Genomic DNA, 20,247 nt, shown 5'->3' with positions numbered 1-20,247 from the left:
TTTATAAAGCATGGCAAAAGCACTTACCCTTTCTCCAGAGCGTGGTCTCTTCTTTGGTCTGCTGGGTACTGTGTCTTCTTTAGGATTGGTGTCTATGGCCCAGTACGAACCCTGGAGAGTGACCCCAAAAAAGTTAAGCCTTGTGTTTGATGGAAGCTGCTCGGTTTGTGAATTTGTACACTGCTTTTTGCTTTTGATTGTTGGTTTAGGTACACTTTTTATATTCTTTTTTCTCTCTTTCTAGTAGACAGTGGTAGAAAAGTCCTCAAACAACCACTTCAAACAAAAACACCACGGTAGTCAAACATTAAAGGTACTTATCATATGATTCAATTATTTTTGTGTGAAAAACGGAGTTAGAAATACTGAATTTAGTGGCCGGGTTGGATCAGTGGGTAGAGCAGGCGCACATATACTGAAAGGTTTATGCAGAGGTCCAGGGTTCCAATCCGACCTGTGACGACTTCCTGCATGTCTTATCTGTAACTAGCTGTCCTATCGCATAAAAGCCTGATAAATATAAAAATATAAACATAAAAGCTGATCTGAAAGGTAGTAACAGTGATTACCACACAAAAATAAAAACAGCCTATTAAATATGGTGCTGAGTTAATGTAATTAGCTGTTTCCCACCCCTTTTAGTCAACTTTATTAATTTCCAAAAGGTAAACTATTTTACTTGCCCATGCACAGTGACAAATAACAAGAGACATAGGTCAGATGGGTCACGGTAGGCAACATACGAAAGACAACTAAATCAATCAAATCAATTGCAGATCTAACCTAACTTTAATAAACTTAATTAATCCTGTTCTTATCATTGGCAGTAATGCTGTTACCCCAACATACAACAGCATAAAACAAGGCACTGGCCACATTTAAACATTTAGAAAAAAAATTAAAGATTCTTATTGACCTTGAAGGACTTTAATTTCTTTCGGAAACACAACAGAGACTGTCTGACCAGTTCAATTTCATGTCATATGAACCCCTAGATATTTGTATGAGGAAATAATTCCAACCCTTAAATTGTTACTGTAAATAAGGACTTGGCTGTGCTGTCATTATTCAACGTTTGATTTGACTTTTTTACTCATCTGCACACACTTGTTTATGGTGATTCATTTGAACACAAATATTAAATTGTTCATTAAAGTGATTATCCTTTATGTGTCATTATTTGTCAATGTGTGTGTGTTTGTGTGTGTGTGTGTGTGTGTGTGTGTGTGTGTGTGTGTGTGTGTGTGTGTGTGTGTGTGTGTGTGTGTGTGTGTGTGTGTGTGTGTGTGTGATATCCATCCCATCCTTTACAACATTTCCATTTGTTTCAAATGTATCTCTTCCTTTAGTGGATACTATTAAGTTTCTTTTTCCCCCTTCGCTTCTTCTCATTTAAGCTGTTTCAGTCCCTCTAATGAGGGCACCAAGTGTAATTAAACAGCATAGAGTGCAGAAGATGGATCTTCCTCGCATCTGATAAAACCAATGTATCTGTTGTTTTTCCAGTTCTGTATCCAATCAGTTTTCTGTGAGTTTAGTTTCCCTGTGGTGCATGCTGCTTCGTTTCCCCAGAAAACCCACTGTAACCTATTTTGATACACAATGTTAAAACACAGCAGATTCCAAAATAAAGACAATCAATGAGAGAGGAGGACATCAGTTGCTCTTAGGTCCTTGATTTCCTTGATGTCAGTTTTTTTCCCCCTTTCATTTTTTATTCTCCCTCCCCAGGTAGGTCCAAAGCTGCAGACTTAATTCAGGAGGTCCATCTAGATCTAGGCCCACACGCACACACACGCATGCATGCGCACACACACACACACACACAGACACAGACACACACACACACACACACACACACACACACACACACACACACACACACAACACAAACACACGCGCGGCTCCTCTCTGAACATCTAGCCTCCTCGCCCTCCCCCTTCCTTGCCTCTTCTCCTCCCCCTGTCTCTCAGTCCCACATCAGTGAACAGTACACAGCCAATTAACGTTAGCACATGCATGATTTAGCTTCTCCCTTCTCTCTATGGCTTCAAAAAGAGCTTGTACATCCAACTTCTCTACACACAGATGACCCCCCTACACCCCCCATGCCGAGGTATCGACCACTTCGATCCACGGTGTGAATTAAGGTGCTGGTCAGGTCCAAGTCAGGCTAATCAGGGGGGAGCTGCTCTCTTTGTGTCTTTGCAGTCTATATGCCTCTACTCAAGCCCAAGAATTTAGTTTGAATTATTTAAACCTTCTTCCCCCTAATTCATATTTCAATGGCTCCAAAATCCCCGCAGCCTGAAGAAACTCCTTTCTCAACTGAGTTTTGAGTGCTCCATAAAAAGTTTGGGCTTGTCAGTTTTTGCAAAAGTGGTGGATTGCTTCATACATTAACCCTGTGATGAGTTGAAATGCAGACATTTGAGCGACATTATAAATCGTGTTAGGGCAAGCTTCTCTGAACAACTGTAATTGTATACTTGCCCCGTCTGAGCAATTCCTTCGATTCAGCACAAACGAGGAGTTGACAATTTGTTGTTTTCAAGCTGGTGCTGCTGAAGTGGCCGTGGCAACTCTGCTTCCCAACCACAGTAGTAGCAGTGATGGAACATATCAAAGTTTCCTCTGATTTTGTGTGTGTGTGTGTGTGTGTGTGTGTGTGTGTGTGTGTGTGTGTGTGTGTGTGTGTGTGTGTGTGTGTGTGTGTGTGTGTGAGTGAAAGAGAGAGTGAAACGGGGCCTAATAAGCATAACAGATGCGTGAACAGCCTCCCATCTGAAGGAGTGTACCTACATATACTTATTATTCATTACTCTCTGTACCACATTATTACTTGGCAGAATCAATATCCGAAGAGCCGCAGAAAACAGAGAAAGTGGTATTAGGCATTCAGATGGTTATGGAGCTACAAATTGCTTTTAAGTTCAGAAACACAATGTGTGTATGTGTGTGTGTGTGTGTGTGTGTGTGTGTGTGTGTGTGTGTGTGTGTGTGTGTGTGTGTGTGTGTGTGTGTGTGTGTGTGTCAAAAAATCAGAACAGGTGAGTGTGGTTTTTGACTCTTTGGGTGCAATTATGCATGTGTGTGTGTGCGCACATGCAGCACAAGGGCGACTAAACACGTGAAAAGTAATAGCTGTGGCCGCTGCCATTTTTATAAGCTCGCTGAAATAGGCTGGCATGCTCATTGTGTGTCGATCCGTAATTCAAGCTGAGCTTTTCCGTCACATTACATTGTTCAGGAAATACTTACTTTTCCAGGGTCGTCTTTGGAGCGAGGCACTTTGAGAAAACACTTGTTCAAGGACAGGTTGTGTCGTATAGAATTCTGCAGGAAGAGACAGACAGAGAAATTATATTTACAGTCACATTATTATACTATCAACTGATTCTGGTCCCAGTCTATAATGTTCATTACAACAGCACTTTTTTTTTTTTTCCAAAGAGAGAGATTGGATATTCTGTCCTCTATACCAGTGGTTCAAAACCTGGGGGTCAGGACCCCCAGACGGGTCACAAGTTAAATCTGAGGGGTCACATGATAAATTAATGGATAGGAGAGAATCAAAAAACATTTCTTCTACACAAAATGTATGTTTACTTTTTTTCTGACTTTAATGCTTCATTTCCACTCCATGGTTCGGCTCAAGCTAACTCTCTTTTGGGACCAGGTGCTTTTCTCTATTTCGTTTTCCACTGCAGATAGTACACCCCCTCAGTGAAGGTGGGATTCTCAGCTGATCGCCATAGCGAGACCGCGGGAAACTGCCATGACACCATCTTCAACATGACACTCCCTGGAGCCTTTCATCGGCAACAATGTCTGCACTTCATCAATTGTACGGCGTAGTGTCCGCCGTGGTTTTTCACGGGTTCCATTTTTTTTTTTTATCTGGGGCGAGTGAATAAAAAAAAATAAATATGTGGTTGCTATTGACAGTAGCCTGGCTATTTAAAAATGGCAGGTTATGCAGGACGTCCCTAGTCGTGCTAATGACGGTTCTCTGTGACCAATCAGTGGTCTGCAGTGATTTAACTCCACCAAAGCCGGTCTACGGAAAGCCGTTCCACTCCCTATTCAGCCCCATTGTACCGATTTTGTTTGCAGTTCCACCAGAGTTCCACTGGGGGTGATCGCGGTCTAGTGCAAAATGAATGGGACTCTAGACGGCTAAATGTGTCTCTTTCGCCTGATTGTCGTTGAGAAACCTCAGATTTGATTGTAGTTTTTGCAAGTTCAACATGGGTTATAGGTCGAAAGTTGAATGAACGAGTGCTTATGTCCTTTTGATTTCTTACACGGGGAGTCGTTGTTGCCCATGACACGCTAGCATTCTGCTAATGAATGCTGATTGGTCAGTGAAGGACTGATTACGATTGCTTGATGGCATCCAAAGCAGAGCCAGAATGTCAGAGTGAATATTTCGGCGTGGTCTTTAAAACATTAGCAAACCTCTTTCTAGCATGTGTAATGACAGGGAGAGCCTAACCTGTCAGCTGTGTTGTCGATGCCTCGAGAGAAAAAAGGAAGCGACTCAGAGCTTGCCGTAAAGCAGTATCTCTGGCCGTAAATGTGTATGACGTCATTGACATTTTAAAAGGCTTTTTAGAACAAAAAAGTGACTTTAAAAAAATCTAACACCAAGTAGTGTGTATTTTCTTAGCCTCCCCTTTCGAATGCAACATTCAAATTACTAGACAAAAAATTATATCCTGAGAAAAGTGGGTTTTGAGGGGTATAGCTCCATAGAGTCCCATTCATTCTGCACTGGCCTGTGAGCGCCCCCTATATGGAACTCTGGTGGAACTGCAACCAGTTCAGAAGCCGGAAGTAACGAGGGAGTGGCACTTCTTCCTATATTAGAAATTCTTTGACTCCACCTTCCAGTAATTAAATGGCTCAGCACGCTTGGAATCTCGACCGAGGTAGTACCAAAACAAGTACCAGGTGCTATCCACAACTTTAGCTAGTGGAAAACAAAAAAAGAGCAGAGTTGAGTAGAGCCGGGCCATACCATGCGGCGGAAATGTGGCATTACTAATAGTAGTAGAGCAGTTTTCCACTTTCAAATGTCCACCATGTTGAGTGAAATGCGAGCCGTTATGCCGCAGATGTATTGATCAAAACTAACGTATCTGTTCCGTCAGACACACAACAAACTGACGATAGAAAATGTTGGTTGAATGTAGACAGACGAATAAGACAGAGGGAGGCTGGAGCAACAATATGTCAGAGCAGTGAGGAGGGAGTGTGAGTGTCAGCAGTCCCAGGCTGGGTGTTCTGGGGTTGAATGCAACTTTAAATATGCGAATAAGGCGTATTAAAGCTAAAACAGGGTTTTAAATTGAGCTTTGTAAAAACTACAAAATTTTTTAGGCATATAACAAATTAATAGTTTTGGCCATAATGAAGGAAAATTGACATTTTCACAGTTTGTAACACCTCCTATTCTGAGTGGGTGGGTGTGTTGTGTACATGTGAAAAGAAGTAAAGGGAGAGAGAGAGAGAGAGAGAGAGAGAGAGAGAGAGAGAGAGAGAGAAGGCTAACCTGACAAGAACCTGTTCTCCCTTCAGGCTCCCTTTCTCCACTCATCTGCTGCTGCTAATTAATACCACTGGGGAGGAGGAGGGGGGAAGACAGAGGGATGGGAGGTATTTCTCTGCTCTTTCTCCTGAGCTTTCACTGCTCAACACTGGCTTTGTTTCTCCTACAATAACCACCTTCTCTCTCAGTCTCTAGCATATCATAACAGCCTGGTCCACCTCTGCCTCGCCCTTCTCCTCCTGGAGAAAAGCTCCAGCAGTTTTTCGGGTGCGCTACTTAGCGGGTCACTGGCTGCATGCGGCTGTCCATCAACGAAACGCGCAACAGTCGGGTGATGAAAGAGTCAAGGAGGACTGCCACCAGCTCGGCACACAAAAGGCAACCATCTGTTCCGAAAACTTTTCTGTGGGAGGTGGTGTTGGATCACTAACATTGAGTCCGATCATCACTTCAGCAGCCAGCCCGTCTAACTTTGCTAACCTCTATCTACTCTTTGTTAATTTTATTTATTTACACACTATTTTTGTATAGCCAAGCAGTTTTTGCACACCTGTGCACTCTGCACATTGCCTGTGTATTTCAGACTTTGCATACTCTGGCACTTTCTACCTTAAGGAGTTTGTGTTCTCTTTTGGGGCCGGGGGGTGTACCGAAAAGTTACCAATGCTGACGTTTCAAATCTCCTATTGGCCTAAATTTGGTCATGTCATTAAGTTTGGTAAATGTTTTTTTGTGGAGTCTTAGGATGTCCCCCCACAGTACATAAAGAGTTTTAGGTGTTATTCCTAGGATGGTCTGGGGGGTGGGGAGCTCGTTTTCCTCATCATATCCTTTCACCCAAACTGATTGAAACGCTAGGACACCAAACAATGCACAAGGAAACATTAATTTCCCTCTCTTTAATGATCAGCGTCAATAGTCTGGCATATTTAAAACATATTTTAGCAACTTGCTGCACAAGTCCACTTGCTCTGATGTTTTTCATTAAAAAAGCTATACTAAACTACATTATTAATTATAAAGCTGAATGCTGCATATAAAGGATATTTGTAGAGTGACATGTACACTGTGCTGTTTGTGGCTTGCAAACTTACTGCCGCACTATTTTGCTGAATTAATTGTAGTCCTGCTGTCGCATGTGTTTTTATGCATTGTTCATTTTTAATTAGATCAATATAATCAAAATGTAGTTAATATATTAAAACAAGACCGAGAGTCTACAGCTAAGCTAGCAGCCCTGTGAGGCTGTACTATGGAACAGCGGTGCTTTGAGCTAAATGCTAAGATTAGCATGCTAACATGCTCAGAATGACTAACATGTTGATGTTCAGCAGGTATAATGTTTAAAAAGCCATCCAGTAGTTGTTGAGCTATTTCAGTCTGTACCAAAGTGGTAGACCAACCAACAAAGCGAATACGTGGATATCATATTTGGGTTTTTTTCTGCTCTCACTTTCTTTTGTCTTTAGTGAAACAAACAATGAATGCCTGCTTGACATTCTTTCTCAAAAATGTTCCTGTCTATTATCTTCTTAAAGCTCCAGTTGTTACCCAGAAACTGTCAGCATGGCATCAATGCATGTTGATTTCAGTTCAGATGTTCTTTTGGTAAAAAAAATATAGTGACATTTGTCAATATCAAGTTATATTATCCCAAACTATTACAATTGCATGCTGTTAAATTTCATTTACAGTTAATATACTTTTGGGAATTGTTGGGTCTATGTAAATTATAGTGTGTGGTCTAGACCTACTCTATCTGTAAAGTGTCCTGAAAACTTATGTTATGATTTGACACTATAAAACTGAATTAAATTTAACTTTCAATTTACAGTATGATCATTTCTACTATGATCATTATGAGGATTTTTTTTTAATAATATGTGCTGCAGGGAGCCGGTGTAGCATGACATCCAAACACAACATATGCACATCCCCACCCACACAAACTCTTACACACAAAAAAACTGTCAATGACACATAAAACGAAACATAAAGTAAAAACTAGACAACCAACAACAACAAAAACACACATAGCTGCAAGGACGTACACGTTCAAGAAAGTGTGCGTGCATGTATGTGCAATTGTGTAGTGAGAGGGGAAAAATTCCACCCAGAAAGCTATACATAAGTACAAATGCCTTCTTTCCTACATGTTATGGACACAGTAACATCCCCTCACTGAATGCAAATAGTCATCATCAATAAATCTACTGATTAGCAGTGCTGTGAAGTAAGATAATGAGATTCACTGCTGTGTCCTCCTTTCCACCCACTCCTAACCCTGCCTGATTAATGAGCGTATTGCTAGTAGCTGATGGATCACAACGTCACAGCATTGTGTGCGAGTGTCTGCGTGTGTTTGTGTGAAACGTTGGAAGGACACTGAAGAAGACTACTCGTTCAACTTTATAACTTTGGCAGGAGAATAATTACATACTTCACATAAACACTAAGATATTTCCATTTGATAACAACTTTGAATAATGTATGAATAACATTGTATATTTTAGCTTCAAGTAAGTGTTTAACTATGCAGACACGTGGTTCATAGACTGTGGAAAAAGTTTTGTTTAAAAAAATTAAATACATTTTATGGACAATGTTTAAGAAAAACTTGGGGCAATAATTAAACCTCATTCTTTGTGTTTCAATAGAATCATATTGTTATTAAGTAATGATATTGTAATTCACACAAAATTAATAATGAAAGAATTAACTAACTAATAACTAATAATTATCTAATTAAATAACAATAGAAACTTCAAGTAGTTTTATTACGACATTAGATGGATGGATAGAGACGGGAATGGAAATTTATTTTTGTTGGACTAGGAGTGCGTATGTGCGTACATGCATGCAGACACTGTATATATCATTTTGAGTAGCAATGCACCTGCAAACATTAATTTTACATTCTACTGTATGAGTTCACTTCCCATAATGCCTCCTGATTTTACAGTGACATTTTTAGAGACTGGAGACTAAGAGCTAAGTCGCAGAAAAATAAGGTCAAACAACCATTTTTACACAGTTATTATTAGATATGAGACTTTGTGCATGCATGTGTGGTATGTACAGTAGATACTGTTTATGTGTGTGTGTGGTAGCGGCTGCTGCTGCTGCTAGTTAACATAGGGTGCAGCATCCATTGACATATATAAAAGGCAGCATCCTGGACTTGAAGAGGTTAGTTATATAAGCTGTACTTGATAAGCATGGATGACTTTTTGACAAAATGCAATGTGATATAATGTGATGTGTGACAAAAAGTCAGGTTTTGGACACATGCTTTCAGGGGTGAGAGGAAAGACAGAGGAAGGGAGTGTAATAGTGTGTGTGTGTGTGTGTGTGTGTGTGTGTGTGTGTGTGTGTGTGTGTGTGTGTGTGTGTGTGTGTGTGTGTGTGTGTGTGTGTGTGTGTGTGTATGTGTGTGTTTTTGCATGTGTGGATCAGTCAGAGAAAGTGATCAAAGAAAGACCGACATGGTTGAAGAGATTAAAGTATGGTGTGTGTGTGTGTGTGCTTGATGAGGTAAGGTGCAGGTTAAAGGGGCCTGAAGGGTATTCTGGCCATAGGCAGGATCCTTGCTGTGTGTGTGTGTGTGTGTGTGTGTGTGTGTGTGTGTGTGTGTGTGTGTGTGTGTGTGTGTGTGTGTGTGTGTGTGTGTGTAGATACGCCAAGGAAACAGGTCACACGAAGAAGACTGAAGTTACATAAGCGGTAGGTTTGTAAGATTTGGGTCATGGCAGCTGAGTTAAATACAAAAGGGGCAACATGAGATGACATTTCCTCTAAACTGAATAAACAGACTTGAAAAGTTTCACATGTGAGGCAACAACCCTTTCCCTTTTAACAAAACAATGCTGATTACACTGAATGGTTGGTTGGTAAAGTTGATGCCTAGGTTTTTTAGTAGTAACAGTCCCATTCATTTTCTGCATAAACAATGTAAGATGACTCATAGTTGGAGCACTCCAACTGTCCTGGTTGAATAAGCAGCTGTGCTAGAAAAATATCTGGCTCTTAAAACCAGTCAAAGGTACAAGTCTATGCAATTAAAAACTTAAGGTCAACTATGACTTCCAAACAACATTTCTGTGATAGACAAGGCCTTCAAATTTTTTTTTTTCTCAATCAGCTTCTTTCTGTGAGTGATTGGATCCTACATGAATGCAATCTTCTGCTCAATTAAGAACCGTTTTAGGTAACCAGGAATCAGGAAGTATGATAAACAGGAACAAGTTGAAATGAATTAATCAGTAGTCAAGTTTCTATCTAAAGTTAAATAAATTTCCAGTAAATCAGCAAAATAGTATTAATTAATGATATATTTAAGAATTAATATGCGTTTCCATCCACTATTTTTATGTGAAATAAGGAGTTGGATACATTGAGATAAACACTTGGTGGTGCTAATTCTCCACTCGGGTTCCATTACACCAAAAGCAGAGGGCGCACAAGATAAAAGAGTGCTAGTGAAACCTCAAATTAACAAAACGATGTGGAAAAGTGGATGGAAAAAATGACATTTATGTTTCTGTTTCTTTCGTAAATTAATTTGAGCAGTGTTACAGTCTCATCGTCGCTCCACACATCTGATGTTTTCTTCTGCAGCAAATTTATTTGCGCTTCTATTGGACTGTCGCTTTCTGTTTTTATCGATAAACCAAGTTTTCTTTCAAGTAACTGTAAAGTTATTTTCAGGGTTTCAACTCAGTTTGCAAATTGAAAATGCGCATAAAAAAGGGGAATGGCACTTAGCGAGTATGACTGTGGTATTGTACTGATGGAATAACTGCTGTAAAAATTGAAATCAAGCCAAATTTATCATGCTAGCTTTTAAGTACAGACATCAATACTTTTTCCTCTTCTTTATTTATCTCAACTATTACATATTTGACACCCAGCCATTATATAAGTACAGACGTATATAAAATACTAGAGACCCATACTTGAGTAAAAGTACAAGTGCTCTATTAAAAAAGTGACTTGAGTAAAAGTAGACACTTAACACTTAAGTAGAAGTACTAAAGTATTCAAAAAATGTTGTACTTAAGTACTGCAAGTAGTTTATTTTAAAATCTACTACTCAAGTACTGAAAGTAAAAGTACAAGTATTGTTAGTTATTTTAGTTATTAAAGAAAGCAGTCAAAAGTTTGAATATCATATTGTTTATATTATGTCAAATGTTTAGCCTAAGGCTGTAGCCAAAGGAATAAACAAATATTAAATGTAGTAACGATTAAAGCCCCAAAAAACGTATCACACACTAGCTAGTAACATGTCTGATGTAGCTACAGGAAAGGTAGCAAGCTAGCAACATACAAATAAACTAGCAGCTTCACATCACAGGGTCAAACAGTTAACATTCAGTACTGCAGACTGAAACAACTCAGGAATAGATTCATCTGCTGCAACAATGGCTAAATAGAAAGAGTACTAACTTACATTGTCTCTAACTTCTGAACGGGCAACTGTAATGAAAAGAAACACAACGCGATCTCGGGGATTTCTACGTAATTAGCGTACGTAACTAACCTACACACACTAACCTACACAGTCTCCGTAGCGTGAGGAATTCACAACAGTAACGAGTAACTATGCAGCACATAAAAAATCTATCGGAGTAAAAGTATTTCATTCATCGAAAAGATGTACTCAAGTAAAAGTGGAAGTAGGAGAAAAAAATAATACTCCAGTAGAGTACAGATACAGCCTTTTAGTACTTAAGTAGAGTAGTGAAGTAGTTCTACTTCGTTACTATACAGCTCTGTATAAGTATGACTTTTGGGTTCCATTTAAGAATTTCGCATGCATACAGTTAAATAAAACACACAAGTATCAACTTCAGGACTGTTGACAATATAAACATAAATTGTATAAGGCTTAAGAAGCACTTAAACAATAATGTACAGTTTTGAAGTTAATACATAAAATATATAAATAAAACTGGACAGCTGAAAACAAATGCAAGAAACAAATTTAAACAAATGTCAATGCACTGTTGCGTGATATCCAAAATACTGGACCATTATGGTTTTGGAGATGGCTGAGCCTCAGTGGCTGGAGAAAAGTAGATCTTTAGGTTTATGTTTGAAAATAATGTGGCTTGGCAAGCTGTGAAAGAAATGCTGGGAGTCTCTACTTTGCAAGGTAAGAAAGGGACCCTTCATGTATATGGCGTGCTCAACTGTGCGTCTGCAGGGAGACTGAGGTCAAAGGGCAGGAGGTTTCCTGGCCAAGATATTAACCTATGGAGGGCCTATGGAGTTTGATGTGCCTACACAAATGCACACCCACACGGCAGTATTCAGAAGCATCTCTCCTGTGCCCTTCAGGATGAATGTGTTGTGCGCCCACAGACAGAATAAGAGAAAGAAATAGAGAGAAAAGAGGGGATATTTGGTGAGAAGAGAGGGGAGATTTTATTAACATTCAGCTGAACCCATACATTGCATAAAGAGAGGGTAAAATGTGGTAAAGTTTGAAGGTAAGGCAGAGGAGAAGGAGCTAGGAGGTAGAAGGGGGTGCAAGAGGCACAAAGAAATAAAGAGCTGGAGTCGGCTGGAAGAGGGAGTGTGGGGATAAGACGAGCACATACGGACAGGTGTCTTAGATGTGATGTCTCTTGGGTTCTGAGTGTCATTGAGATGCCTTATTATATCCTGATGGTGACGGAGTGACAGACGCTCCGTGAGAATGTGGGGTTGAATACAAGTCACTACATCAAACCCCATCTAATACATATTCATTTCATTTGATGGACCCTTCCCCCTCCCTCCTTACTCCCTCACTGAAGTATTTCACACACAAGTCATCTGTAAGATATGTGTGTGTGTGTGTGTGTGTGTGTGTGTGTGTGTGTGTGTGTGTGTGTGTGTGTGAGACTGTGCAGTGTGTGTTTGTACACTGGTGTATGTGTCTACAGCCCTGAGTTTTTCAGTGTTGCTTGCGCATGCACCTGCATATACAGTAGAGTGTGAAGGCAGGTGTGTGTGTGTGTGTGTGTTGTGTGTGTGTGTGTGTGTGTGTGTTTTTTTTTTTTTTGTGTGATGTGTGAGGGACACAAAGCAGCTCAGACGAAGTGGAGAATGGGTGGGTGCGGGTCTCTAGAGTCCCGGGCACCAAAACAATGAGTAATAAAAGATTTCCATAATAAAATATTATAAACAATTGTACCAGTAAGTCATTCATATAGTAAATGCTAAATCAGCTAAATCATTGCGGAGCAGGTAACATATGTCTATTGTTGCATTTCAACAAGCCCGGGTCAGTCTGCTTTAATTATTGCGCCGGCCAGGCCAAGCCATGAACACATGCGTTTCCACTGTATCCTCACAGTGATCCTGTCTGGTAGCAGATCAAAATGTGTCTGTGCTGGTGACTAGAGAAAAAGCTCTGCTTTTAAACGTCTCTTTGTGTTGAAAAGCTTGAAACTGAAAGCTTTACATCTGTATCGACGCTGTGTTAAGTTAATGCTGATGCTAACATAACATCCTGCCGCTGCTTCAAATTAAAAGCTTTTCTCCAACAAACCAGCAGGAGGCTTATATTGTGAAGCTGCTATAGGAAATAAAAGTGCTTATCACCAAGTAAAGGTATCTTTGTTTGCAGTGCCATTCTCTAATAAAACGTACAAGCAGGAACAGACACAGTGAGCCGTTAAATGAAGAGCTGCACGTGACAGGCTTTTCTGCAAACGAGCACACCTCCAACAACTTATTGTACCATGCCATGCTGTGCAGAGGAAAAACAATCATGCTGTGCCAGCATGGCTTGAGTGGTCACAGTTGTTCACGGCTCAGCTCAGCAAGACTATTCCCGCCATTATCAAAAAATGGCATGTCACGAGCAGCTCAACCAAGTGCTGGTTTTAGCTGGTGTCATTGGAATCGTTTGACGCCTGAGGGGGTAAAACTATCCAGTCGTCCACAATAAAAAAAAAAGGCAAATATCAGAGAAAAGTACTCACAATATCTTGTGACTTGTCAGATTTATCTTGCGACACTTTGTGATGTCCCGATCTCCATGTTTGCAACCACTGTCCTGAACTGTCAAACATTAGACAGACTCCGCTAGCTACCATCCTCCCTGTGTCACATCAGTAGGATTTTTCATCTCACACCTGATTTAGAAAGACAAATGCTTTCAGCTTCTATATTTTTAATATAGTGTTTCAAAAATAACACAAGCAGCGAGAGGTCAAGGCGGCACACTTCCTGTTGCTGGTTGTGTCGAGCAGAGCGTTGGGCGAAGTGACAGCTTCTGTCAGTGGCTTTCCGGGAGAGGAAGCGAGTGAGCAGGAGAGGAGGAAGTAGGACAAGCAGGAAGGAGTGCCCTGGTTATACTCTGCATCCCAATAATGCTTGACAGCCTCTTCTTTCTCTATTCCCATTCTTACTTGATAAAATAAAGACCATTCTACAGTGAGTTATGAATGTTAATTAAAGGTGGTGAGCTGTGTTGAGCCGTTCAGGTTGAGTTTAGCAGTAAGCATTTATTTCATGATCATATCTGCAGTCATAGAGAAAGATTTGAAACAAATAGGTGGTTTAATGTAACTTGTCTTTTCATAGATTCTTGAAAAATGTAAAAAAAAAAAAAAAAAAAAAAAAATAATTAATTAAATCAATGGTTCACATCTGACAATCACTGACTAAATCTGCTTTGGTTCAGACTCAGTCTTTAGGTAAAAATCAAATGATGACCAGTGTCCATTTATCTGACTGGCCTTCCTTAAAAAACACCACGCAAGTTTAGCTGGCACAAATCACCACACACACTTGAGCAGGGCTTCTAACATTGTGAAACATTTAAAGTTGCCCCTTTTGTTCTATGATAATACTATGAATGATTTTTTTTTTTTTGAGATCTGACAAGAGACAGGCCCACGTCTCTTTGCGAGGTACAAACCCAGGGACTAGCGAATAAGCTCATTCTGTGGTATAATTGTTGCAATCCAGAGTGCTACGGAAACCAGCCGTAAGCCTTTTATTAGCCATATGGAGAATGCTACAGGCCTGGCTGGTTAGAGAGGGAAACGCGGTGCTGGATGGGTGCCAAATCCTCGAGGAGATAGCAAGAGAAATTCCTCGCTTTTAATTAACAATTTAATACTGAGACTGCTAATAGTGATTAGTATGTAATTAAAAGCTCCAGCAGTGTTACACATACAAGTTAAATGAATAGCTGCATGTATGTGTGCTGTATATATATATATATATATATATATATATATGTATTTGCGTGCACGTGTGTGTAAAGCCTAAAAATGACACTGTGCTGATAATCTCGATTTGTTATCCAAATGATAGCAACAGTTTAAAATAAAAATACAAATGTGGTGGAGGAAAAGTGATCAAAAGTGATTCATAAAGATATATGTTGCAAAAGGGATGACCATAGTTATACATCTCAACAAAAAATTATAACAATATGATTATGATGATAATGATGATTATTTTATCGCTTATCTCAAGATGTTTTCATGTTGTCAGAAGTATAACTTACGACATTTCTTACTTATAGTTTCTCATTAATCTCTGTGTAACAAAATGTATGTATGCTTAACTGTGACGTGGTGAATTCTGCAAACAATCTGTGTATTTTCTACCTTCAGTAGTAAGGCTCCATCTATACACTTTTATTACTTAGGTTTCCAATGTGATCGAAGCAGTGTGACAATTTTTTTTAGATTTAAAATTTCCTTTTATCACTGTTGTTTTTAAACACACCAACACACTTTAGAAATGTACCGAGAAGCCAAGGTAAAACTGGATTCTGGCAATCTTCTGATGGTTTTTGTCACTGAAATTGGTATTTCATTTTCTAAAGGTTGATTACATTTGCTATCAGATATGAGCTTTGATAGCAAAATGCCAAAAAATGTCATTTAAAAAGGTTTAATTTGAATGGCAAGGAATCTATATTGTATATCACAATTTCTAACATGGTGTCGAGAGGGAGACTTTGACCTTGAGACACACACACACACACACACACACACACACACACAACACACACACACACACACACACATCTGGACAGCAGGTCTAGCGTGACATGTAAACTGGGAATGCTGGGGTACATGTAAAGTTCTTTAGAGTTCTGTGACTAAGGAGGTCAGCACAGAGTCAGAGGTGAGACTCAATAAACAAACAGACGGCTGTGGCATTCTCCTCTTCCTGAAATGACTCTCAGGAAAACCCAACAAACACATCATCTTGCACATAGAGCCACACACTTACACGAGCACTACATACCGTAGATGTACAGACACACTCTGTTTCCCACAGATTGTCTCAAAGCTGAATCACAACAAGGACAGTTTGGTGGTGAAATTTTTCAGTTGGGTTCATAATAAACAGGCTGAGAAGCCTCGGTGCAGCTACAGCCACATTATGACTCCCAGCAGCCAATGACAGCAGCCTTTCTCCACATACGTGAGTACACTTGACACCGTGCACCGACCTCCACTGAGCTCAGTCGCAGATCTCCCACAGAACAGGCAGGAGAGGAATGGAGCCAGAATAATGGCCCAGTGCTGATTCATATCAGGTGATTGTCTGTGACATGTGGTGTTCAGCCAAAGGCCAAAGGCCATTGCGGTAGCGCTGCCCTTTACAACGTCACATTAGGCCTCGCTAATTCGCAGGCAATTAGCCTGGCTGCATGGGAGCTCGCCCAAGGCGACGGGGGTCGCAAGAGAGAAAGTTCGTCAGTACAGACTGCAACAAGCCATTTGGTGAAGATACAGGTCTAAACTGCATTTCTCAAAGGGTAAAACAAGGAAGGCCTTCACATTTCAATGATAATGGTGAGGTGAGCTTTGAATAACCAACATTTCCCATCACACTCAGCCTGAAAAGAATAGAGCAGCATAGAATACAAATTACTTACATAATTTTTCATTTAATCAACTCATCAGTTAGTCTGACTTCTTAAAATTGCTTGTTTTGTCCTACCAGAAGTCCTTAACCTAAGATGTTCTATCATGATATAAAAGAGCAAAGAGTCAGGGTGAAACCAGCAAATGTTTGCCATCTTTGCTTGATAAATGACTTGAATCCATCATCAAAATTGTTCTGTTGATTAACTAAACGTTTCAAAACTCCGAAGAATTAAACTAAATCAAATAGAATATAATTTTATCATTAGATGGAAAACAATATTTCACCAAGACATAAAACGAGCACAACAACAATCTATATCTAAACAAACTAGAGACCATTTTACAATGGGATCACACCAGCTGCAATGCCAAATTGGGCCAGAGGCGTAAAGTGGAGGGGCCTCTTCCCTACTTCCTACCTCCTACTTCTGGCACCCATTATTGAGGCATCCTTGCTTGGACCACACCCATCTTCGAAATCTGCAATCTGCAATCTCAACTACACACCTGTAAAGTTTCATGACTGCATCTTTTCTTGCACAAATGCGATGCTATTGCAGTGGCAAAATCTGGCCGCAGACATATAAACACCTGGCAAAGTGCTTAAAGCCGCCTCTGTTAGTTCACCACACACACACACACACACACACACACACACACCACTAAAACAGCATAAAAGGAAAGCTAATTAAGGCAAAACACTAAACAAGAAATACTGCAGGGCAGGTGGTGAAGGTCAGCATTTACAGTTTCTGATTGCAAAAACCCACCAAAAACTGATTTAATTAGAGACAATAAAAGACAAAAACAAAGCAAAAAAAGAAACCCCTGTGTGGCTTTGGTCTTCCACTGCGTACTCACTATGAGTTGTGGTAAAGGTGGACCCTAGAGAGGAGGGACACGTGGGTGTGAAAGGGCTGTGAGGGGGATGCAGAGGGCATGGGAAAGTAGATTGGTGCGCATTGTAGGACACAGACAGAGAGAGTGAGAGGTTGGTAAAGATAACATAAGGGAGATAATGCTGTTCCAGTAATATACAATCAGCGCCTTGCGCTTGTAGGGAAGACTTTGAAGGGATTTAATAAAAAAAAGTATTAAGTGTCTTTTTTGGCAAAATGGAATAACTGTATTGACATTTATAATTCCTGAATCAATAAAGAAAAACTGGACTAATAAGTTATAACACTGAATCCCTCTTTAGGAAAGGATATAGCATACTGTTCTTTCGGAGACTCTGATCCTCCAGTGTGTGCAACAGGCTCCTGCAGTCTCAACAAGCTGTTAAGAAAGGCCAGCTATGTTGGAACGTGTGGAGGCAGGGGCAGAGAGGACAAGGGACAAAATCAAAGCCATTTTGGATATCCCTTCTCACCCTCTCTACAACAAGCTGTGGCAGACTGGCAACTTGTTGCAGAGAGAAGGATGGACAAGATCAAAGCCTGGGAGTTGTTCCTCGTCTGAGTCAACAGATTCAAATTGGCTTGTGGCTCTGAGGTAGCAGGGCCAACAACCACAAGGTTGGCAGATCGATTCCAGGCTCCTCTGGCCACACTCAAACTGTCCCTGAGCAAGACACTAATGGCGCTTACCCACTACTAGTACCAGCTCTGCAAGGCCGCGGTGCCCCGTCCTCCATTTTCCATTGCAGATTTAGTACCGCCTCATGCTGGTCGTCATAGCGACGCCGCAGGAAACTGCCGTGACCTAACGCGACACACACAAAGAACGTCAACGGTGTGTTGTTTTTGATTCTCTGCATGTGGCTGTTGCCACAGCCAGAAGACAAATTTTGTTTCCAAAGAAGCTGGAGGCAGCAAAAAAAAAAAAAAATTAAAAAAAACACAGCGAGCTAAACTATTTAAAAATGGCGAGTCTGTTCAGGACACCCCCGTCTGTCGCTAGTAATGATGATGCAGTGATTTGTGACGATTCTCTCTGACCAATCAGTAGCCTGCAGGTTATCACGTCACCTTTTGGTATCATCTCAGCTCGCTTGGAACCTCGATGGAGGTGATACTAAAAAAAAGTACCTTTTTCCTAATGGAAAAACAAAAAAGGCGAGTAGAGTCGAGGTGAGTCGAGCAGGTACCATGTAATGAAAAAACGTCATAAGCTCCCCGGATGCTGTATGTGTAGCTGTCCACTGCTCCTACTACTTAGAATGGGTTTATATGCAGTAATTGAATTTCACTACATTTTACTTTATGTATGTGATGAATAAGAATAAAGTTTGTTTTGTTGTATGTGCTCACATGCTTGGCCAATAAAGCTGATTCTGATAGAACACAATGCTTGCAGAGAAACTACGCATTCTAAAACATGGATGCTTCTCTCACACACACACACACACACACAAAACAAAAAAAAAAAAAAAAAAAAATACACACACACACAGAGACATAAACACACACACACACAAATATAATAATATACACATGCACAGACACACACACACACACACACACACACACACTTTCAACCAGGCAGCAGAGAAGAGATACAATAACCACAGTTTTAAGGTGGGCACCCAAGATTAGTGTCACAAATTTAGTATTCGACCAAATGTTAAGTATGGTCATAAACTCCAAAACCCTTCTGTTCCTGAGTTATGGCATTGAATAATGGCCGGAAAAGTGTTTTTGCAGAACATTTTAATGTTACAGTAAAGTTGACCTTTGATCTTTTGGATATAAAATGCAATCACTTCATCACTTTATTCTATTAGACATTTGTGTTAACTTTAACTTTTTAACCATGGCCAAAAACGTGTTTTGTGAGGTCACAGTGATCTTTGACCACCAAATTCTTATCAGTTCATCCTTTAGCCAGATGTAACTAAATTCACTGCAGGCGTTCCTGAGATATCGTGGTCACGAGAACGGGACGGATCTGAGGTCACAATTACCTTGACCTTTGACCACCAAAATCTAATCAGTTTATCCTTGAGTCCAAGTCCCTCGATGTGCTCCTGAGATATCGTGCTCGAGAGAATGGGACGGACTGACAACCAGAAAACATTATTCCTTTGCGTCGGCGACAGCTGTGGCCGGAGGCATTATGTTTTCTGGTTATATTGGTTCTGGAAAATAATGTGGGCCTGATGCAACACTGTTTGCATTTCACTCCAGTATACTGTATCTCAATTCCTTTGCTTTCAAAACAGAAATGCTAGGCATGCATGTTGCAAAAGATGAATTTAGGAATGTCAACAAGCTTCATCAAAAATGGCTTAAACATTTGTGTGCTACTTAATTTCATGTTTTTTTTGGTCACAGATTCTAAACCTCCTCCACAGCTCTGGAGGAAGGTTCTCATTACTCCTCAGATGAAAAGAGCTCTCCATATTCATTTCCAGCTAAGACACAAAAATCTCACGACCTTGGAAAGCTACATGATTATACCAGCTAACTAGATTGGCTGTTTTATGCACTTGAAAGTGTGTGTGTGTGTGTGTGTCCTGGTTTCAACTCTGCGCTCCTGCGCTCTCACATTATCATACAGAGCAGACGGAGTGCGTGTGCTGGGTAGTAAAACTCTCCTCTGCTCTCTGACAGTCTCCTCTCTCTTCTCCAACTCTCCCCCACCCTCATCTCCTCTCCCTTGCTCAGCTCCCCGTGTGTAATCTGCAGACTGCACACGTACACTGCCTACCTGAGTGGGAGTCTCTCTGTGGGTGTACAAGCTTGTGTGTATGTGTGCACACGCATGTGTGGCAGAGGGTGAAGGAGACGGCAAACACGACGGACCATGTATGAGGCGTTTTCCGAAAATTCACGTGTTCGCCTTGAGTCGGTACAT

At 40.5% G+C, this 20,247-nt stretch overlaps 1 protein-coding gene across 3 annotated transcripts in view; it reads right to left on the bottom strand.

The window, feature by feature from the left end:
• LOC120558685 (forkhead box protein J3-like) overlaps nucleotides 1–20,247 on the bottom strand; it is a 65,597-nt gene that overhangs the window by 32,893 nt on the left and 12,457 nt on the right. For 2 of the 3 annotated variants that reach the window (XM_039799809.1, XM_039799810.1), the window contains exons 4-5: nucleotides 3,262–3,336; nucleotides 28–111 (exon numbers count right to left, since the gene is read on the bottom strand). In XM_039799809.1, the coding sequence (XP_039655743.1) occupies nucleotides 28–111; nucleotides 3,262–3,336 (159 nt within the window). Of the gene's footprint in view, nucleotides 1–27; nucleotides 112–3,261; nucleotides 3,337–13,530; nucleotides 13,728–20,247 lie in introns of those variants that run through there. The other variant, XM_039799811.1, reaches the window with a different exon arrangement.

Source organism: Perca fluviatilis, chromosome 5 (assembly GCF_010015445.1).
Source record: "Perca fluviatilis chromosome 5, GENO_Pfluv_1.0, whole genome shotgun sequence".
NCBI lineage: Eukaryota > Metazoa > Chordata > Actinopteri > Perciformes > Percidae > Perca > Perca fluviatilis.
The sequence above is the reverse complement of the archived record's forward strand: the minus strand, read 5'-3'. Positions and strand labels throughout refer to the sequence as shown.